Source organism: Podarcis raffonei, chromosome 2, assembly GCF_027172205.1.
Source record: "Podarcis raffonei isolate rPodRaf1 chromosome 2, rPodRaf1.pri, whole genome shotgun sequence".
Taxonomy (NCBI): domain Eukaryota; kingdom Metazoa; phylum Chordata; class Lepidosauria; order Squamata; family Lacertidae; genus Podarcis; species Podarcis raffonei.
This window is the reverse complement of record NC_070603.1, coordinates 117,776,251-117,793,927: the sequence shown is the minus strand read 5'-3', so window position 1 is coordinate 117,793,927 and position 17,677 is coordinate 117,776,251. Positions and strand designations below refer to the sequence as shown.

At 47.6% G+C, this 17,677-nt stretch overlaps 1 protein-coding gene and 1 non-coding gene across 4 annotated transcripts; both read right to left on the bottom strand.

Annotated features, from left to right (window-relative positions):
* Window positions 1-2,552: 2,552 nt before the first annotated feature.
* Window positions 2,553-17,641, bottom strand: LOC128409215 (endothelial zinc finger protein induced by tumor necrosis factor alpha-like). Of its 3 annotated transcripts, none has more exons than XM_053379498.1 (8): window positions 17,506-17,641; window positions 16,584-16,660; window positions 11,765-11,902; window positions 8,524-8,643; window positions 6,909-6,995; window positions 5,882-5,904; window positions 5,234-5,340; window positions 2,553-4,292 (listed from the first exon to the last, which is right to left on the bottom strand). In XM_053379498.1, the coding sequence occupies exons 2-8, from the start codon at window positions 16,623-16,625 to the stop codon at window positions 2,878-2,880; spliced, it is 1,932 nt and encodes a 643-aa protein (XP_053235473.1). In that variant the 5' UTR covers window positions 16,626-16,660; window positions 17,506-17,641; the 3' UTR covers window positions 2,553-2,877. The 3 variants fall into 3 exon arrangements, with proteins under 3 accessions (XP_053235473.1, XP_053235474.1, XP_053235472.1); XM_053379499.1 differs by having other exon boundaries at window positions 17,509-17,641; XM_053379497.1 differs by lacking the exon at window positions 17,506-17,641 and adding an exon at window positions 17,179-17,467.
* On the bottom strand, window positions 12,277-12,386 carry LOC128409703 (U6atac minor spliceosomal RNA). Its single transcript, XR_008329314.1, has one exon. It is a non-coding gene; the product is annotated as a U6atac minor spliceosomal RNA (small nuclear RNA).
* Window positions 17,642-17,677: the final 36 nt, after the last annotated feature.

Sequence of the window (17,677 nt, the reverse complement as noted above, 5' to 3'; positions counted from 1 at the left end):
TCTGTAGCCCTCCAAACGTGGCCTACAATTCCTATTATTCATGACCATTTTCCATGCAGATGGGAACTGAGGGTTCAAAAACCTAACTGAAGGCTGCAAGCTCCCTGTGTCTTGCGTACACCAGTGAAGATTCTGCTGGTGCAGATATAGATCAGGGCTGTGGCCCTGCAGAGGTTGTGGGACTACAAATCCCATCACCCTCCGACCCATGGTGGCTGCAGGGCTGATGGGAGCTGGAGTCGAACAATCCTCTGGAGGGTCACAACTTCACCTCCTATATTGCTGGCAGGAATGAAATGTGTGATTCTTCCTTCTGCGGTTATTTTTTTTAGGTTAACCACACAACTTTCAGACAGCAGATTCCTGTGTTTGGGATCTAGCACAGCAGTAAAGGGCCCCAGTAAGATGCCACACTCCCGAATACCGGCATAGATTCTCCACAGTTATGTGTTTATCTGAAATAAGTGACAGAAACATCACACGCTAAGGGGCATTACTTATTTGAAAGTGCACCTGTGCTTTCCTCTATAATCTTTTTCCAGTATCTGAAACACGTGGGTGCCAGACTTCTAAATCCACTCTTCTCCCTGGCTTGAAAGCTCGTCATGTAAAGGGAGACTCCAATACTGAATTTCTACTTTCAAACGACGAGGCATCTGGGCCATGAGATAATGGTACCCATATCTGAAAAAGGGACTACTTCTGAACCAAGTCAATCTAAGTCAAGATTTGTTGAACTGGCGGTAGAGGGGAAAGGATCACTCAAGATCCCCACCCCCCAGTCGAGCAGCTCAGGAGTGGGGTAAAGGGGGGGGAATGACCCTTCCTGTCAGGCCTTCAATAGCCCTTCAGGGCCTTCTAAGGCCAATATGAGGAAATGGTATCCTCCTGTTGGACTACAACACCCAGCATCCCTGGGTCACCCTTGTGGGGGCTGATGGGAGATGTAGTTCATCAACATCTGGAGAGCCAAAGGTTGCCTCAGGAAGCACGGCAAAGGTCAGGGATGACCGGAGTCCAACAAGATCTGGAGGGCACCAGGTTGGGGAAGGTTGCTGAGGATAATTAGTTGCTGGAGAAACTCTTTGTCCCTTTCACGGAAACTCCCATGATTCCTTGGGCTGGCGCCCAATTGTCTAAAACCGGTGTGAGGAACTACAACTCCCACCGCCCCAGTAAGCATGGCCAGTAGCCAGGGGATTGTAGTTCAGCAACACCCAAAGGTCCCTTGAACCTGGTATGAGGTGCTGACAGTCTCCCGAGGCAGAAATGGCAAAGACGGTTGTCCTCCCAGGTGTTGCTGGACTACAACTGCCATCATGCCCAGCTGCTCTGCAGGCTGATGTTGATGGGAGATGGAGTCCAACACCATATTTAAGGCCAGAGGTTCCCCATCTCTGCTCTAAGGCCTTGTCTCCACAAAGAACGGAATGAGGTGGCAGAGTCCTGAAATGTAAAATGGGGCTGTAACTTCTACCGAACCGTGTTTTAAAAAATGATTCCTCACTTATCAAACTCCCTTGCAATAAGTGGTCTGGGCTAGACTCTTTCCCCTCTTATCTGCTAGCTTTCTCCTTTCAACCAAACATATCTGTGTGATTCAAAAGGGGGGCAGGAGTGGTGCTGGACCCTTTTCAGGATTCTACCACCGCATCCTGCTACATCTCTAAACTATAGTCCAATTCTGTGCCCATTCCAGCAGTTTGGAGATGTTTGAAAAATGTATGTGAGACAGGATAAAAATGCCCCAGCAAAAAGCCTACCCTCAGCGTGATAAAGAGGAGACAGTTCACAGACGTACACACACACACACATATATAAATAAATAATATCACATACACCGCTAGTTGAGACTGCTACCCAAGCCAGATGTTAAGCAAGACAAAAAATTGAATTCATTTCCCACAATCAAAACGTAATTCGTCTAAAAAAGAAAGCCAGTTTTGCTTCTGTTCCTGGTCCATTCCTATTATGCTGCCATGGTTCCAACTCATTTCTCTGGGTAAAATGGCCGGCATGGATTCGAATCCTTTGCCGTGTGCCAACACATGGACCGGCACCTCGGCCGGCTCATACTGGCGGTCAGTGCTATTCCCATTTTGCCACCCCAGCTTGGGTCCACCTTGTCCTGATGGGCAGTTCTTCATAAACTTATTCTGCGGAAAGCAAAGCCCGGGCGAAATTCATTTGCCAAATCCAAGCAACGTCACAGTCCGGTTAGGGCTTGACAGCGAGGGGGTTATCTGGGCCAAGCCACAGCATGAATCAATGCTAAAATGGCTGCGCAATTGCCACGCCAAACCCTCCTCACCAGATAAAAACAAAATTAGGCAAGGGTTGAGGGGGAGACTAATGGGGTAGGCCTCAAACCACGTCACCATCCCTCCTTCTTATACACAATCTTCTCTCCCCCACACCCCATGCTTTCCTCGCCCAGTGGTCTGAAAATGTCCATTGTTTTGCCACAAGGAGAGAACCGTTAGGCATAGGGGCCTGTTCTTGCACAGGCCTTTTCCTGCTTCCTGGGAGGCCGATGGAGAACATGGTGGGCTGTTGCTGGAGAACATGGTGGGCTGTTGCTAGGCAGCAGCCTCACACCTCTCTAGCGCCCCTTCCTTACCAAGCCCAACATGGAGAAGGGAGAGCCATAGGACCAGAAAAAAGAGGAGGAGGAAAGAGAAGGAAGCAGTTAGCCCAAAATGGAGGGGAGGGCCGCCCCATCCTTTTCACAGCTATGTTTGGAGACGGCAACCGGCTCTTCCTTCAGTGACCAGACCAGAGTTCACCCTCAGCTGTGGCACAGTTCTTTGACGCCATCCTTTCACCTGAAAGAGGGTGCAAGAGGTCACCGGCCAAGCGGAAAGGAAAAATCGCTTCTCATATCTTCGCCTCACTTCCGTCTTCTCCTCCTTCTCCTTCTGCCGCCTCTAGGTAGGCCTCTCCGGAGGCTTGTGCCAGGTCGGCCATCAGGCCCAGGTTGACGCACTCGGGGCATTTCTCCGGGCTCTCGGCGGCTGACGAGAAGATCTTCCCGCAGTCCGCGCATATGAAAGAGTTCAGGCCCAGGTGGCAACGCTGGTGCCGGATGAGGGCCGCCTTGGCCTTGAAGCAGCTCCCGCACTCAGGGCAGACGTAGGGCTTCTCGCTGGTGTGCGTCCGCTCGTGGGCGATGAGCTGGGAGCTCTCGCGGAAGCACTTCCCGCAGCCCAGGCACATGTAGGGCTTCTCACCGGTGTGGGAGCGCTCGTGCGCCACCAGGCTGGAGCGCTGGATGAAGCCCTTGCCGCACTGCAGGCAGATGTAGGGCTTCTCCCCAGTGTGGGTCCGCTCGTGCTTGCTGAGGCTGGAGCGCACGCTGAAGCTCTTCTCGCAGTAGAGGCACTGGTAGGGCTTCTCGCCCGTGTGGGTCCGCTCGTGGGCGACGAGCTCCGAGGTCCAGTTGAAGCCCTTGCCGCACTCCAGGCACTTGTGGGGCTTCTCGCCTGTGTGGGTCCGGATGTGGGCCATGAGGTGCGAGTTCTGGCTGAAGCTCTTCCCGCACTCGGAGCAGGTGTAGGGCTTCTCGCCGGTGTGGATGCTCTGGTGGCGGATGAGGTCGGCGCTCAGGCTGAAGCCCTTGCCGCACTCCAGGCACTTGTAGGGCTTCTCGCCCCGGTGGCTCTTCTCATGCAGGACCAGCGTGGCCTTCTGGCTGAAGCTCTTCCCGCACTCCAGGCAGGTGTAGGGCTTCTCCCCGGTGTGGCTGCGCTCGTGGATGATGAGGCTGGAGCGCTGGTTGTAGCTCTTCTCGCACAGGAGGCACTTGTAGGGCTTCTCGCCGGTGTGGGTCCGCTCGTGCAGCTGCAGGTGGGAGCTCTGGCTGAAGCGCTTGTCGCAGTGGGAGCACTTGAAGGGCTTCTCGCCCGTGTGCGTCCGCCCGTGCGTGTTCAGGGTCGACCGCTTGCCGAAGCTCTTCCCGCACTCGTTGCACTTGTAGGGCTTCTCGGCCGGCGGGGGTTTCGGGGTGCCCGGGCTCAGGCCCACCACCCCATAGCCCTTCGAGACCTCAGGGAGCCCCTTCTTCTGCAGGAAGCTCTGCTGGACGGCGAACTCGCTGAAGTCGAAGAAGCCCCTGCCGAAAGGGATGGAAATTGGTCCCCGGCTGTCCAGAGAGTGGCCCTCGGATGCTCCGGCCTGGCCGTCCCCCCGGGGGAAGCTGACCTCGTCTCCCCCCCACATCATCCGGTTCAGCTGCAGCCGCTCCGAGCTCCCCAGAGAAGGCTCCCCTTCCTTGCTGTGGCCTAACCAGCCGGCTGCAGGGACGAGAGCGTCAAGACAGGGAGAGAATTCATCAAACGGAGCAGCAGCAGCAGATTTGGCTAAGCAAAGGTAGATATTATTGCAGGCGCTGTTTAGAAGCAAGGTTATAGTCCTCATGGGTTGCGTTTCAGACCCACTGAAATCTACGAAAGCGGCTAAGCATGAGGTCCACTCATTTCAGCAGATCTACTCCTGCTGCAAAGATAGAACTGAAATCAAGCCGGCAACTTAAAATTAAATTACCTAGTGGCAGCCAGTCCATTAGGCTACCTGAACTCTCATTCACTGAGGTCCAGCTCTGAGGGCCTTCTTGCAGTTCCCTCCCTGTGAGAAGTGAGGCTACAGGGAACCAGGCACAGGGCCTTCTCGGTAGTGGCACCTGCCCTGTGGAATGCCCCCCCATGGATGTCAAGGAGATAAACAACTATCTGACTTTTAGAAGACATCTGAAGGCAGCCCTGTTTAGGGAAGTTTTTAATTTTTGATTGTGTTTTTAATATTCTGTTGGGAGCCGCCCACAGTGGCTGGGGAAACCCAGCTGGATGGGTGGGGTATAAATAGTAATTATCCATCTAAGGTAGTCATTATAAGAACTGCAGCTTCAAGGAATGGATGCAGTTGCTTTTTCCCTTCCCCCCTCCCCATCACTTTTTCCACATGCGTTGTTTTTTTCGGATTGAGGGCCGACCCTCTTACAACTGATCTTTCCAAGTCACTCTTGAGCATTTTCGACTAAAGAGTGGAGGAAAAATGCTTCAAATAAAAGAGGAAGCAAACTAGGCAGCTCACTGCAAAGAGAGATCTAAGCAGCTAAGGGGCATGCATTTAAAGGACACCCACCCTGGGATCTGTTGTTCCCCCTTCAGAGCTAAAAATCCCCAAACCCTTAACAAAGAAAGGTCTGTCTGCCCAACGCTGAGTGGAAGATGCAGACCTTTGAGTCTCAGCATCATCTCCTGGAAGGCAGGGCTGTTCTGACAGAGATCACCGTATTTCCGTTTGAGCTCCTCAAGTCTCTGCGCCAGAGTGTCCTCTTCTTCCCTGAGGATTATGAGGCAGTGGGAGAGAGGGGTGGGGGGATATGTAAACAGAAAGTGAACCGTGTAAATAGCTTTATGTTTGAAGAGCAAAAAAAGACTCTACATTAATAGAAAGCCTCCTTAATGCACAAGAGGCCCTGGGTTCGTATCCCTGTCAAGACCTTCAGCACAAAATACCTCAGAGAAGTGTTTTATTTTTCCGTTCCTTGCAGGAAAGATGGGCAACAGGGGTAAGGCTGGACTTCCATTGCCCCAGAGATGGTGGCAAACTGGGATTCCAGCAACATCTGGAAGGTCGTTCTTAACTTACGACTCAACCATGATTTCCCAGGGCCCAACACCCTATGCTGGCTCTTAATGGACACGGCTATTGTAAGCCCATTAATTTCACTTCCCAGGATTCTTTGGGGAAGCTGTGGCTGTTTAAATTGGCACATTACTGCTTTGAATGTATAGTACGGATGGGGCGTCAGATGTACACAAGTATGACGATTCCCACCCCGACCTCTGGGAAAAAAGCCCTAAAGCAGGCAGATTCTTACCTGATTTCAATGCTTCCCGAATCCTGCAAGGGAAGGGTATTGGCGGAGGGGGGGGGGGAGAGAGGGAGGGAGAGAGAGAGAGAAAGGTACAAACCATGAGCTGTACAGGGAAAAATTGTTCACTTTCTTACAAAAAATGAGAGCCCAGCAAGAGCAACAGGCAGCAGGTTGTTGGCCTCTGTCCCAAGGGGCAATGGAGTGCACCTCCAGGGGTGAAGTCAAACCGTAGTACCAGAGTGACCTTCCCGGGCCGTGAGCCTGTACAGAGGTCCTGGGTGAAAATTTTAGATTGTTCTCTTGCACTTGTTTTTAATGTTTGCTTGGAAAAAAGAGCTAGTAAAAATGGACAGCAGCTGTGGAACTCACTGACACTGGACAGTAACTGGACAGTTACTGCAAAGGTAACACATTTTCTTCATCCTTTTTTTTAAATATACAGATAATAAATATATAAATATTAGAGAGGTTGAGAAAGTGCCGGGGGCACCAGTCACAAAATGGCCACCATGGTGGCATGGTGTAACACTGATGAGCAAAAAAAAAAAAAAAAAAAGAAAGAAACAGGACCCCAAGATGATGTGGGCATGGCGCCCAATCAATGGGGGAAGAGGCACCCACATCAACCCCCGCCAGTCACAAGGAGAAGCTCTTTGCACCTCTCCCCTGTTCAGCGCAGAAGGGAAGGAGCCCAGTCCTCTCATCCAATGAAATGTGGGCACGCTTAAGAGGGAGTTTTTAATTTAGGGGAAGCTGAGGCAGTGCAAACAGGAACTTGGCAAGAACAAAGGGTCTCCTGTACGTTGTGGATTTTTCAGGGGATATTTACAAAGGCCTTTTGCAGATGCCACTGCTGGAGGTACTGGCAGTCAGGCTGGCATCCTTGGGCATTATGCTGGCAATCCCTGTAGTTTATGATAGCCGGCCTGGCTCCGTGTTTTGGGTCAATAAGGAATCTGCCCACCTGTGTCAGATCAACTATTGAGTCTGCTTACCCTACTGAACTCCATCCCCCCCAAAAAAACCTTACCACTATCTCCTCACTGCTGTTTCCTTCTTCTCCATCCTCTTCCTTCTTCTCTTTCCTCAGGTCCATCGCTTCAGAATCCGGCAACACCTTCCAATGAATAAAATTACTAAGATCAACAGAAACCAATGGCTGCCACTTCCTCCTTTTGAGGATTTCCTTTTTAAAGAAATATGCAGCTCCAGTTACTATGAAGATTAAGTATTTGTGTGGCCAGACACTCTCCTAGCATCTCTCTTCAAGTTTCATCCCAACCTAGCCACAAAGTCTATCCACATTTTTTGCCACTTCAGCTATGATATACAGTTGTACCCTCGATCCCGAATGCCATGGTACTCCGATGTTGTGGCTCCCAAACGCTGCAAACCCGGAAGTGAGTGTTCCGGTTTGTGAATGCTCTTTGGAACCCAAATGTCCGAAGGGGCTTCCAATTGGCTGCAGGAGTTTCCTGCAGCCAATCAGAAGCCGCGCTTTGGTTTCTGAACGTTTTGGAAGTCAAACGGACTTCCGGAACAGATTCCGTTCGACTTCCAAGGTATGACTGTATACGTGTTGGTGCTAACATATAAGACCCTCATACAGCTCAGGACCACTTTACTTGGGAGACTGCCTTATCCCTTTTACACCCAAGTAGATCATGCTGCAGGGACGCGGGTGGCGCTGTGGGTTAAACCACAGAGCCTAGGACTTGCCAATCAGAAGGTCGGCAGTTCAAATCCCTGCGACGGGGTGAGCTCCCGTTGCTCGGTCCCTACTCCTGCCAACCTAGCAGTTCGAAAGCACGTCAAAGTGCAAGTAGATAAATAGGTACCGCTCCGGCGGCAAGGTATACGGCGTTTCTGTGCGCTGCTCTGGTTCGCCAGAAGCGGCTTAGTCATGCTGGCCACATGACCCGGATGCTGTACGCCGGCTCCCTCGGCCAGTAAAGCGAGATGAGCGCTGCAACCCCAGAGTCGGCCACGACTGGACCTAATGGTCAGGGGTCCCTTTACCTTTACCTAGATCATGCTGCAGTCTGCAGGAATGTTTATCCTAAAATTCCCAAAGGCCTCAGGAGTAACCTGGTACAGGGCTTTTAGCGTGGCAATCCCTGTTCTGTGGAATAGCACTCCGGTCGAGATACAACAAGCACCCACTTCCTGGAAGCGATCAAATCTCATTTTGGTTCCAACAGTCTTCCCCAGCTGGCTAAATGGGTCTTCACCACGAGCGGCCACTTGTTAGGGCTTTAGTTTTAAAAGCATTTGTTGTATTCTCTTCCGCACAAATGGCCTTGGGATCCTGGTTTAGCAGATTAAAAATTATTGTGCCATCAAACTGATGGCCCATAGTGATATGTGCATAAGCCTTAACAGGGATTGCACTGATTGTATCATGGCTTATTCCTGTAACTGCTTGCCAATTACCAAGCTCAATTCAAGGCGTCAACGCTGACAACCAAAATTCCCAAACTCCCTGGCCCCTCTCCCCATCGGACCACTTGAAAATTGCTGACGGTCTTGGGAGAACTACTGAATAATTCTTCCTCCTTTATTTCCAGGAAAATATTTCTGCCTGCATTTCCAGGAAAATTTAGCCACAACCCTGAAGAAAAACCACCACTCCGGCTGATCAGTACCTCGTTGCTGTTTCCGCTTTCCTCTTCCGTAGGATCCTCGATCATCAGTTCGTCGCTGCTGCTTTCCTCTTTAACCGTCTCGCTTATGATATCTAACGGACTCTCCTGCAATTTCTCGTGCTGAAAATGGGGGGTGGGAAGGAGAAAGAAGGAAACCCTTAGGATCTGATTTGGAATAACATTCCTGATCACCACGGCAGTTTCTGTGGTTTAAAAAGGTTTCAGCAAGCAACAGCAGTTGGGTCATCATGGAGTGTTCCCTTATTATTCTGTCTGCCATTTGTGCAAGCGTCGGTCACAGGCTCCACCTTCTCTGACAGAAACCATGGTTTACTGGGCACGTGGCTGAATTACTAGTTAGAAATCAGTCCTGGTTTCATAACCAGGGATTAAATCAGTTTCCTGGTATGGGTGTAACAGGAAACCATGGTTTATACAATCCACAGGCCAGCACCTCAACTTGATGTACATGTACCCTGGCATCTTGCAGTGACGTAGCTGTACTTTGAGTAGCTTGGAAATCAGACACAAGCTGTCTGATAAGCCCAGAAAAATGGTCCACTGTCTGAAACAAACCACCAGGTGGAACCACTCACACCTCAGACCAGTTTTATGGGGGTTTTTCTTTCTTTTTACAGTATTATTACATTTAACAGCTTACACAAGGGATAGGGAACCTTGCAGATGTGGCTAGGCTAGGTTTTATCTCCTACTTCACAGATGTGGAACCTGTTGCCCTTCAGACATTCCGGGACTAGAGGTCCCATCATCCATGGCCATGCTGGCTGGGTGGCTGATGGGATTCAGAGTCCAACTCATCCGAAGGGCCTATAGGCATCGTTTACTGGTTTAACTGGTTGTTAGGCTTATGTTCCGATTTCTAAAGTTCCTTCTATACTACAGGAGTTGATAAATCATAAGCAACTTCAGCAATAATTCTGATGAAACAGTTTGCTACCCTCAGACCAAATAATTTTAGCAATGACTAATAAAACGACATCAAATGCAAACAACTGCTATTTTTATAAAGCATATCTGGACAGAAGTTACGTGGACGCATTATCAAATCCTAAATTACACAAGAATGTGCTTGGCTCACATCTGAGCGTGCCAAAAATATCAACGCTAAAAATAGCATCTGCTGCGAAAACAACTAAGTAGTCTATAAAGCCCTATTCTAGGCTTTCTTTTTAAAGGAGGAGATGAGACTTAACTGCCTTGGTTCAAGATGGGGAAGTGGTGGAGAACCAGTCTGGTATGGCGGTCTGGCTTGCCTCTGAAGGACGTCACAAATAGGAAGATACCTTTCATTTCCCTTCCAAGAAGTTGAATTGTGCCTAACTGGGGTGAGGAAAACCAGCTACAGGTCCTTTTCCAGTTATCTCTGGAACCAGCCGCATTGGTGCAAAGCAGCGTTCAAAATTCTCCAGGCATATTTTGCACCTGGTTATTGGCCACTTGCAACCGAGTGAAGATTCCCAGGTGCCAGGATGGCGCCTGATGTCTCCACCATCTGGAGGTGCATGCCTGGAGATCACTGGATCTTGGCCGTTTTCACATCCTGTAGAATTATATCTGCTATATTTTATCTGCACAATTGGAATGAATTTCAGGAACCCAAACGTTGCATTGAAAAATACAACTGTCGAGCCGCCTGGCCCAGAAATGGCACCTAGGCGTTCCGTTTTGGCAATTGTAATCCTGGTTTATAAGGAGCCGCTTATATATTTGAGTTTTCTAATGTGGCAAGACCACCTGGGAGAATTTCACCCTTATGATTTCTATATAATCATATACCCATATATAACCATATATCCTAATGATGATTTTTATATATCTATGTATCCCAATGATGCTTAAAATCGCTAAGGCTTCAGCAGAACTAAAGTGCTTAGATCTTAAAAATCCAAAAGTTGCCCTCTGCCCTATTTCTCTCTCTGCCCTGCTATTGTGCTTGAAGGAAACAGTAAATCTGATGTTTTGGCATTTTTTCTATAGGGATCTTTCTCCAGACAGCTTCTCAGGCTCACAAGATGGGGCTGAGTTAGGTAAAGGTAAAGGGACCCCTGACCATTAGGTCCAGTCGTGACCGACTCTGAGTTAGGGAACAGGAAAAAACAGTCAGCCACAATGCAATGTTCTAAGTCGATAACAGATGGTGGGGGTTATTCAGGTTTCAACGGTCAAATAGGTTTCTTTTCCTCTTTATTGCTGAAAATTAGGGCAAACTGACGCACCATCAGAGGAAAGCAGAAGTATTCTTTACATGGGCAGAGGAAGAGCTTGTGCACACTCATTGGTTTGATTTTTGCTGCAACATATGAATATGTCATGTTTTATGCTGTTTGTAAAAAGGTAAAGGTAAAGGTACCCCTGCTCGTACGGGCCAGTCGTGTCCGACTCTGGGGTTGCATGCCCATCTCGCTTAAGAGGCCGGGGGCCAGCGCTGTCCGAAGACACTTCCGGGTCACGTGGCCAGCGTGACAAAGCTGCATCTGGCGAGCCAGCGCAGCACACGGAAACGCCATTTACCTTCCCGCTAGTAAGCGGTCCCTATTTATCTACTTGCACCCGGGGGTGCTTTCGAACTGCTAGGTTGGCAGGCGCTGGGACCGAGCAACGGGGGCGCACCCCGCTGCGGGGATTCGAACCGCCGACCTGACGATCGGCAAGTCCTAGGCGCTGAGGTTTAACCCACAGCGCCACCCGCGTCCCCATGCTGTTTGTACTCAGGTATAAAACCCCAATGCACAGGGGCTTCGGCGCCCAGGCTATGGAAACTATTCCACTGGGTCTTTATTGCTCAGCAATAAACTTTGCCTTCTTTTCCTCCACCGCTGCGTCTGTCAATTCTTGGACACAATTTGAGTGGGCCACAGGCATTCCATATATACTTGCAACACTAACGCTGGTGCAGAGGTGGGAATATTTGCCACAATTACAGAAAGCTGCCTCATACCGAATCAGGACATTGGTCCAGCCACCTCAGGACTGTCTACACTTAATGGCAGTGGCTCAGGCCGGGAACATTCCCAATTCTTTTTGGAGATGTTGAGGATTGAACCCAGGAACGTACAAGAGATGTTCTGCCAATTGAACTACACCCCTTCCTCATAAAGGCTTTCAGGTCTCTTTCTTGCCTTTTGGCACCCTAACATCACAGAGATAATCTTTTTGTGTGTGTGTGCAGCATGCCAAGGGCTTACGGAGCCCTAGAAAAACAGGAGAGGATGTTCCTAACCTTTAACTCCTCAGTAGCAACTGATGCTTCAACTTTCTCCTCAGTCAGCATCTTCTTGCTGTCCGCTGGCTTCTCAGGCTTAGCTTCACGGTCTCCTCTCTTTTGTTTGAGGAGGGTGAGGCGTTCCTTCGGCACCACCTGAAGAAAGAGAAACATTAACTGCTTGCTGATTTGCTTCAAGATGCCAGGAACGTGGACGTTTCTACCTTTGAAACATTTGCTCTGTGCTACGGCTTCTTCCCAACTGATTAAAGGCCACAAATTACGTGGCAAGGCCTTAAATCATGGGTAGGCAAGCTAAGGCCCGGGGGCTGGATCCAATTGCCTTCTCAATCCGGCCCGCGGATGGTCCAAGAATCAGCATGTTTTTACATGAGTAGAATGTGTGCTTTCATTCAAAATGCATCTCTGGGTTATTTGTGGGGCATAGAAATTCGTTCTATTTTTTTTTCTTTTAAAAATATAGTCCAGCCCACCACAAGGTCTGAGGGACAGTGGACCAGCCCATGGCTGAAAAAGTTTGCTGACCCCTGTGGCTTAAATCATGCGCATGTATTAAAAGCCACTAGGAAATCTTCCATCTTTATCAAGGGGAATACTAACCTCTTCTTTCCTATAACTGTACAGTGGTGCCTCGGGTTACATACGCTTTAGGTTACATACGCTTCAGGTTACACACTCTGCTAACCCAGAAATAGTGCTTCAGGTAAAGAACTTTGCTTCAGGATAAGAACAGAAATCGTGCTCCAGCGGTGCGGCAGCAGCAGGAGGCCCCATTAGCTAAAGTGGTGCTTCAGCTTAAGAACAGTTTCAGGTTAAGTACAGACCTCCAGAACGAATTAAGTACTTAACCCGAGGTACCACTATAATAGACTGAGTGGTGCATTTCTAATAATCTCAAGAACTTATTTCCAAAATAAGTTCACCTCTGGCATCCTACTACCACCCTTACTGTCTGTATGCTCATATATATCTTTTATGTGAACAATCCTGAGACCTCTGGGTATAGGGCGGTATATAAATTCAATTAATAATAATAATAATAATAAAAGACCAACCCCCCAGAGTCCGTGTTCAATATCAAACACTATTTTGCAAGCCATGTAGCCATCTGTCTATTGATGTTTATTTTTATTATTTTACTCCGTTTTTTATTTTTGTAACGCTGTAAGCCGCAGTGGTGTGTTTTTATGATACAATGGTATATAAATATTTTTTATAAAGAAAATAATAAACTGGGGTGGGAGGAAGCTGACAATGACAGTTATCCCTTCCTTCCTCCGAAGAGCTCAGGGACTCACCCATTCTCTCCCCACAACCACCATGCAGTTTTGAGCATTTCAGAACTTAAGCACTACAGAAAAGAAGATAAATGAGGCTAATGGCATAAAAGCCGTACAAAAATAAAAGCATTGTTATGAATATTACTACAAATCTAAAATATTGATTTGAAGCAGAGTTGAGAAATTAAATCATAATTACCAGAATCAGCAAAGTTAGAATTGTACAAGGAAAAGGGATGAGAGATGCTCAAATGAAGGGATATTTGTAGCCATTTTTTTCCTTGGAAGGAGACACCCCCCCAGCCGTTATCAAAGAAAAGCAAGATTACATTCCACAGATATCCAACCACATGAAAGGATTTGATAAATCGTATGCCCAAAATACCTGCATTGCAACTTCTGCAACAATTTTGATTCAACATAGTTTACTATCATTAAAGCAAAACCATTTCAGCAACATCTAATAAAACTATATCAAACAGCAAACAACTGTTGTTTTTAAAAAGTGTATCCGGATAGAAGTTACGTAAGACATATTACCAAAACCAAGAATGTGCTTGGCTCGCATCTGGGCATACTAAAAGTATCAGTGCTAAAAACAGCATTTGCTGTGAGCACAACTTGTTTGACTAATCTAGAAGGGTGGACTGATTAAGTTGGACCAATTCAAAGTTTTATTTTTATAACAGGAGACGTTAAATACATTGTTTCAAGATAAGGAACTGGGAGTAGTGATGTACTGGTCTGGTACACAGGTCTGGCCGGTCTCCAAAGGACATTACAAACATAGAAACATGTATTTTATTCCTTTTTAAATAAATTTAATTGTACTTCATTGGGATAAGGCCCAACCCTTGCTGCATTTTAAAATATTATTATCATCATTTAATTTCTATACCACTTAATATGTTAAATATATCTCTAAGTGGTATACAGAAAACTGAAACAACAACAGACAACTTAAATAAAATATTGCAAAATTATAGTTACATATAAAAATGTTACCTTAGTACAAAGTTACTATATATATCTGAATTCATTTTCCTTCTGACACACCAGGTTATCTCCCAGGGTCCAAAAAGGCTCTCAGCTCACCCACAAAAGTCTCAACTTGCTTTTTATGGGCCCAAGGTGGATAGTACTTCCTCAGGCATTATTAATACTTACTAATCGCTTCACTCATAAAAACAGCTCAAAGCAACTTACAGACACAAAAAAAGAAATATCAAAAACAATTACAATAAACACAGTCAATAAAAAATGAACGCACACCTTCTGTACAAATAACCACAGGGCCTAGCAGACCCTGCCCTAGAAAAGCCACAAATACTTAAAAACCTTTCAGACTTAGGGTCAGAATCTTTTTTTTGTCTGGAGCCTAAAACTCAACAAAGAGGGCTGCAGGCGATAGTCCCTGGGGAGAGGATTCCCCAAACTGGGAGCCACCACTGAAAAGGCCTGTTTCTTGTGTTTCCATCCTGCAGATTTCCCACATGGATGATGATCTCAGGGTTTGCAGGAAGGTTCAAGTGGAGAGAGGCAGTCCTCAAGGTCTTCTCTTCTTCTTCTTCTTCTTTGGCAATCACTCATAGCCAAGTAAGATTGTCTTCCATGAATATGGCTTTAACAGTGAATCTGTAAGTGACTGTGGAGGCCAATTCTGGATCCACATGTCCTTCCACAGTGGGGACAAAGGTTTCAGGGCGGGATTTGATCATGGTGTGGATTTGCCAAGCGTACTTTCCTCTTAACATGTTTCTCCCTTTTGTCCTGAGTTCAAGCGTCTTCAAAGTCCATGACACCTTTGGTAAAGGCTGTTCTCCAATTAGAGGGCTCGCAGGCCAGGGTTTCCCAGTTGTCGGTGTTTATACTACATTTTTAAAGACTTTTCTTCAGAGAGTCTTTGAACCTCTTTTGTTGACCACCAGCATTACGCTTTCCATTTTTGAGTTCAGATTAGAGTAGTTGCTTTGGAAGACGATCATCAGGCATCCGCACAACATGACCGGTCCAACGAAGTTGATGTTGAAGAATCATTGCTTCGACACTGGTGATCTTTGCTTCTTCCAGTACACTGGCATTAGTTCACCTGTCTTCCCAAGTCATGTGCAAACATTTTTCGGAGACACCGTTGATGGACTCTTTCGAGGAGTTGGAGATGGCATTTATAAGTGGTCCATGTTTCACAAGCGTACAGTAAGGTTGGTAGTACAATAGCTTTGTAAACAAGCATTTTGGTTTCCCTGCAAATGTCCCAGTCAAGGTATTGGGATCCTGATCCACATAAGGCTTTATATGGCCAGACCAACTTGCAACCTGGCTGCCAGGTTATGCACCAGCCGCAGTTTGTGAACCACCAAGAAACATTTAAACATTTCAGAGTAGTATAGCATCAAAATGATTTTATTTATTTATTTGCAAAGTATGTCCAGATATTTTTTTCAAAATGCGAGCAACAGCATCGAGTGATGCTGCAAGCTCACGACTCACTGAGTCTGTATACATACTTAAGGTACGAGGCTCGTTTATAATTCATGTTCCTGTGTGGATGTTCCTGTTTTACACTTTCTAAGCGCCGCACGATTATATTATAAAGTAGTTTTGTTCTACATTATAAATCAAGCGCTGCAAGGTGTTGTTTCTTTTTGCTTTCCAAAGCATTTCTTATCAAATAAAAAAGTGGTGTGGTCTGAGCACATTTTTTATTCTGAAAGTGTGGCCTGGAGAAAAAAGTTTGAAGAACCACTGTTATAGAACATAAGAAAGGCTCAGCTACTGGATAAAGTTCAGCACCCTTTTCTCACGGCAGCCAATCAGATGCTCTTTTTATTTTTATTTTTAAAAACTTAAGAGATTTTGCGGATTGAATCCGGGACAAAGCAAGCATTCTCCCATTGAGTTACAGCCTGTCCTCAAATATTTAGGAACAAAGGGAGCTGCCATATATTGAATCAGACCCTTGGTCCATCTAGCTCAGTAATGTCATGTCAACACAGACTGGCAGCAGCTTTCCAGAGTGTCAGGCAGGAGACCGCCCCTACCTTCCCCAGCCCTACCAGTTGGGATAGCTCAGCCGGTACAGCAGGAGACTCTTATCTCAGGGTTGTGAGTTCGAGTTCCACGTTGGGCAAAAGATTCCTGCATTGCAGGGGGGTTGGACTAGATGACCCTCAGGGTCCCTTCCAACTCTATGATTCTACCTGGAAATGCCACTGGTGTTTGGACCTGGGTCCTTCTGTAAAAAAAGCAGGTTCTCTGACACTAATTTTCCTTCCTTCCCCATAAAAAGTGGGAGCAGAACCTCAGATTTGTATTGATTTTTTTAAAAAATTGATTTCTTTTTTGCAGGCAGATGCTCCCCCGCCTTGCCTTAGCTACGCCCATGCAACTGTGGTTTGAACCTGCAAACTCCTCCATTCAAAAGCAACGCTCTAATCCGGACTAATTAATACAGCTTTTAAATTTTTTTTAAAGGAAATGATCTTTGTTGAATGTGGACCTTTGCCCGCTCCCCTTTCCTCCCTGATAATTCCTACCTGAATTTTCTCTTCTGCACCCTTTTCAACTCCGGCGTCCATGGTAAAGCTGGGGTGATGGCAGAAATTTTGTGCTCCTAGTGGGGGAGGGGGAGAGGAGAGGGGAAGGGAGGAAAAGAAAAGGGAGTTTATTTTTTTTTTAAAAAATGATTGAAAGGGAAAGCGGGGTGCGGTGGGAGAGAAAAAAGCAAGCAAGCAACCTGGTTCTCTCTATCTGGGGGCGCAGCAAAGTCGTGAGTTCAAGTTTGCAGCGCTACCAAGGCTCCATCGTAGAACATTTGCTTCTCGATCTCCTTCCGCATCAGGAGAAAAATCAGGAGGAGCAGTCGCTTCGGTCGAGAGCGCTAGGCCCCACGTGCTGCAGCGCCGAGCCCCTGAGCACGTGCAGAGTGCAAATCGTTGCACCACCCAGCTCTCCCCGGGAAGCAAGCACAGCCTAACTTCAACTCCCCCCCACCCCAAAAAAACAGATTTCAGGGAAAAGAAAAGGTGGCTGCGGGCGGAGGCGGAAGGAGTTTATTAATATTATTATTATTAAAAAATGCTTTAGAGCATGTGCAAAAAGTCTTCCCTTTCCCCCCGCACCCCAACCTACGGAAACGGATGGCGAAGCGCAGCCAAGCTCGTCTGAAGGCGCCGAGAAGTCCCTCCGGCAGGCGGAGGGTGATGCAACAGGGAAGGCCAGGCTCCTTCTGAGCATGTGCAAAGCGCGCCCCGCTACCCTTTCCTGCAAGGATCGCCCACCCACCAGCCCGCCCCCTCCCACACCCACCTAGGGCTGGGGGCGGGGGAAGGCGGAAATCGTTGAAGGGAATGCCTCTGAGCATGTGCAAAGTGCACCCCTCTTCCCCCGCCCGCAGGCTAAAAGATCCTTCCTTGTGGAGGAAAGCCAATAATAAAAATATAAATATATATATAATACTACTAATTCTGCAAATCTGTCGGAGCTGCTCCAGCGGAGCCCAGCTTCTCTAATCCCCGAGTCTTTGGGAGGAACGTCTGCATTGCTAACTTAAACCGGTTAGCCACCCACTCGCTTCCCCTCCCGCGGAAGCCTGGGACTTGTAGGGCGGCAGACCCGGCGCGGCCATTCC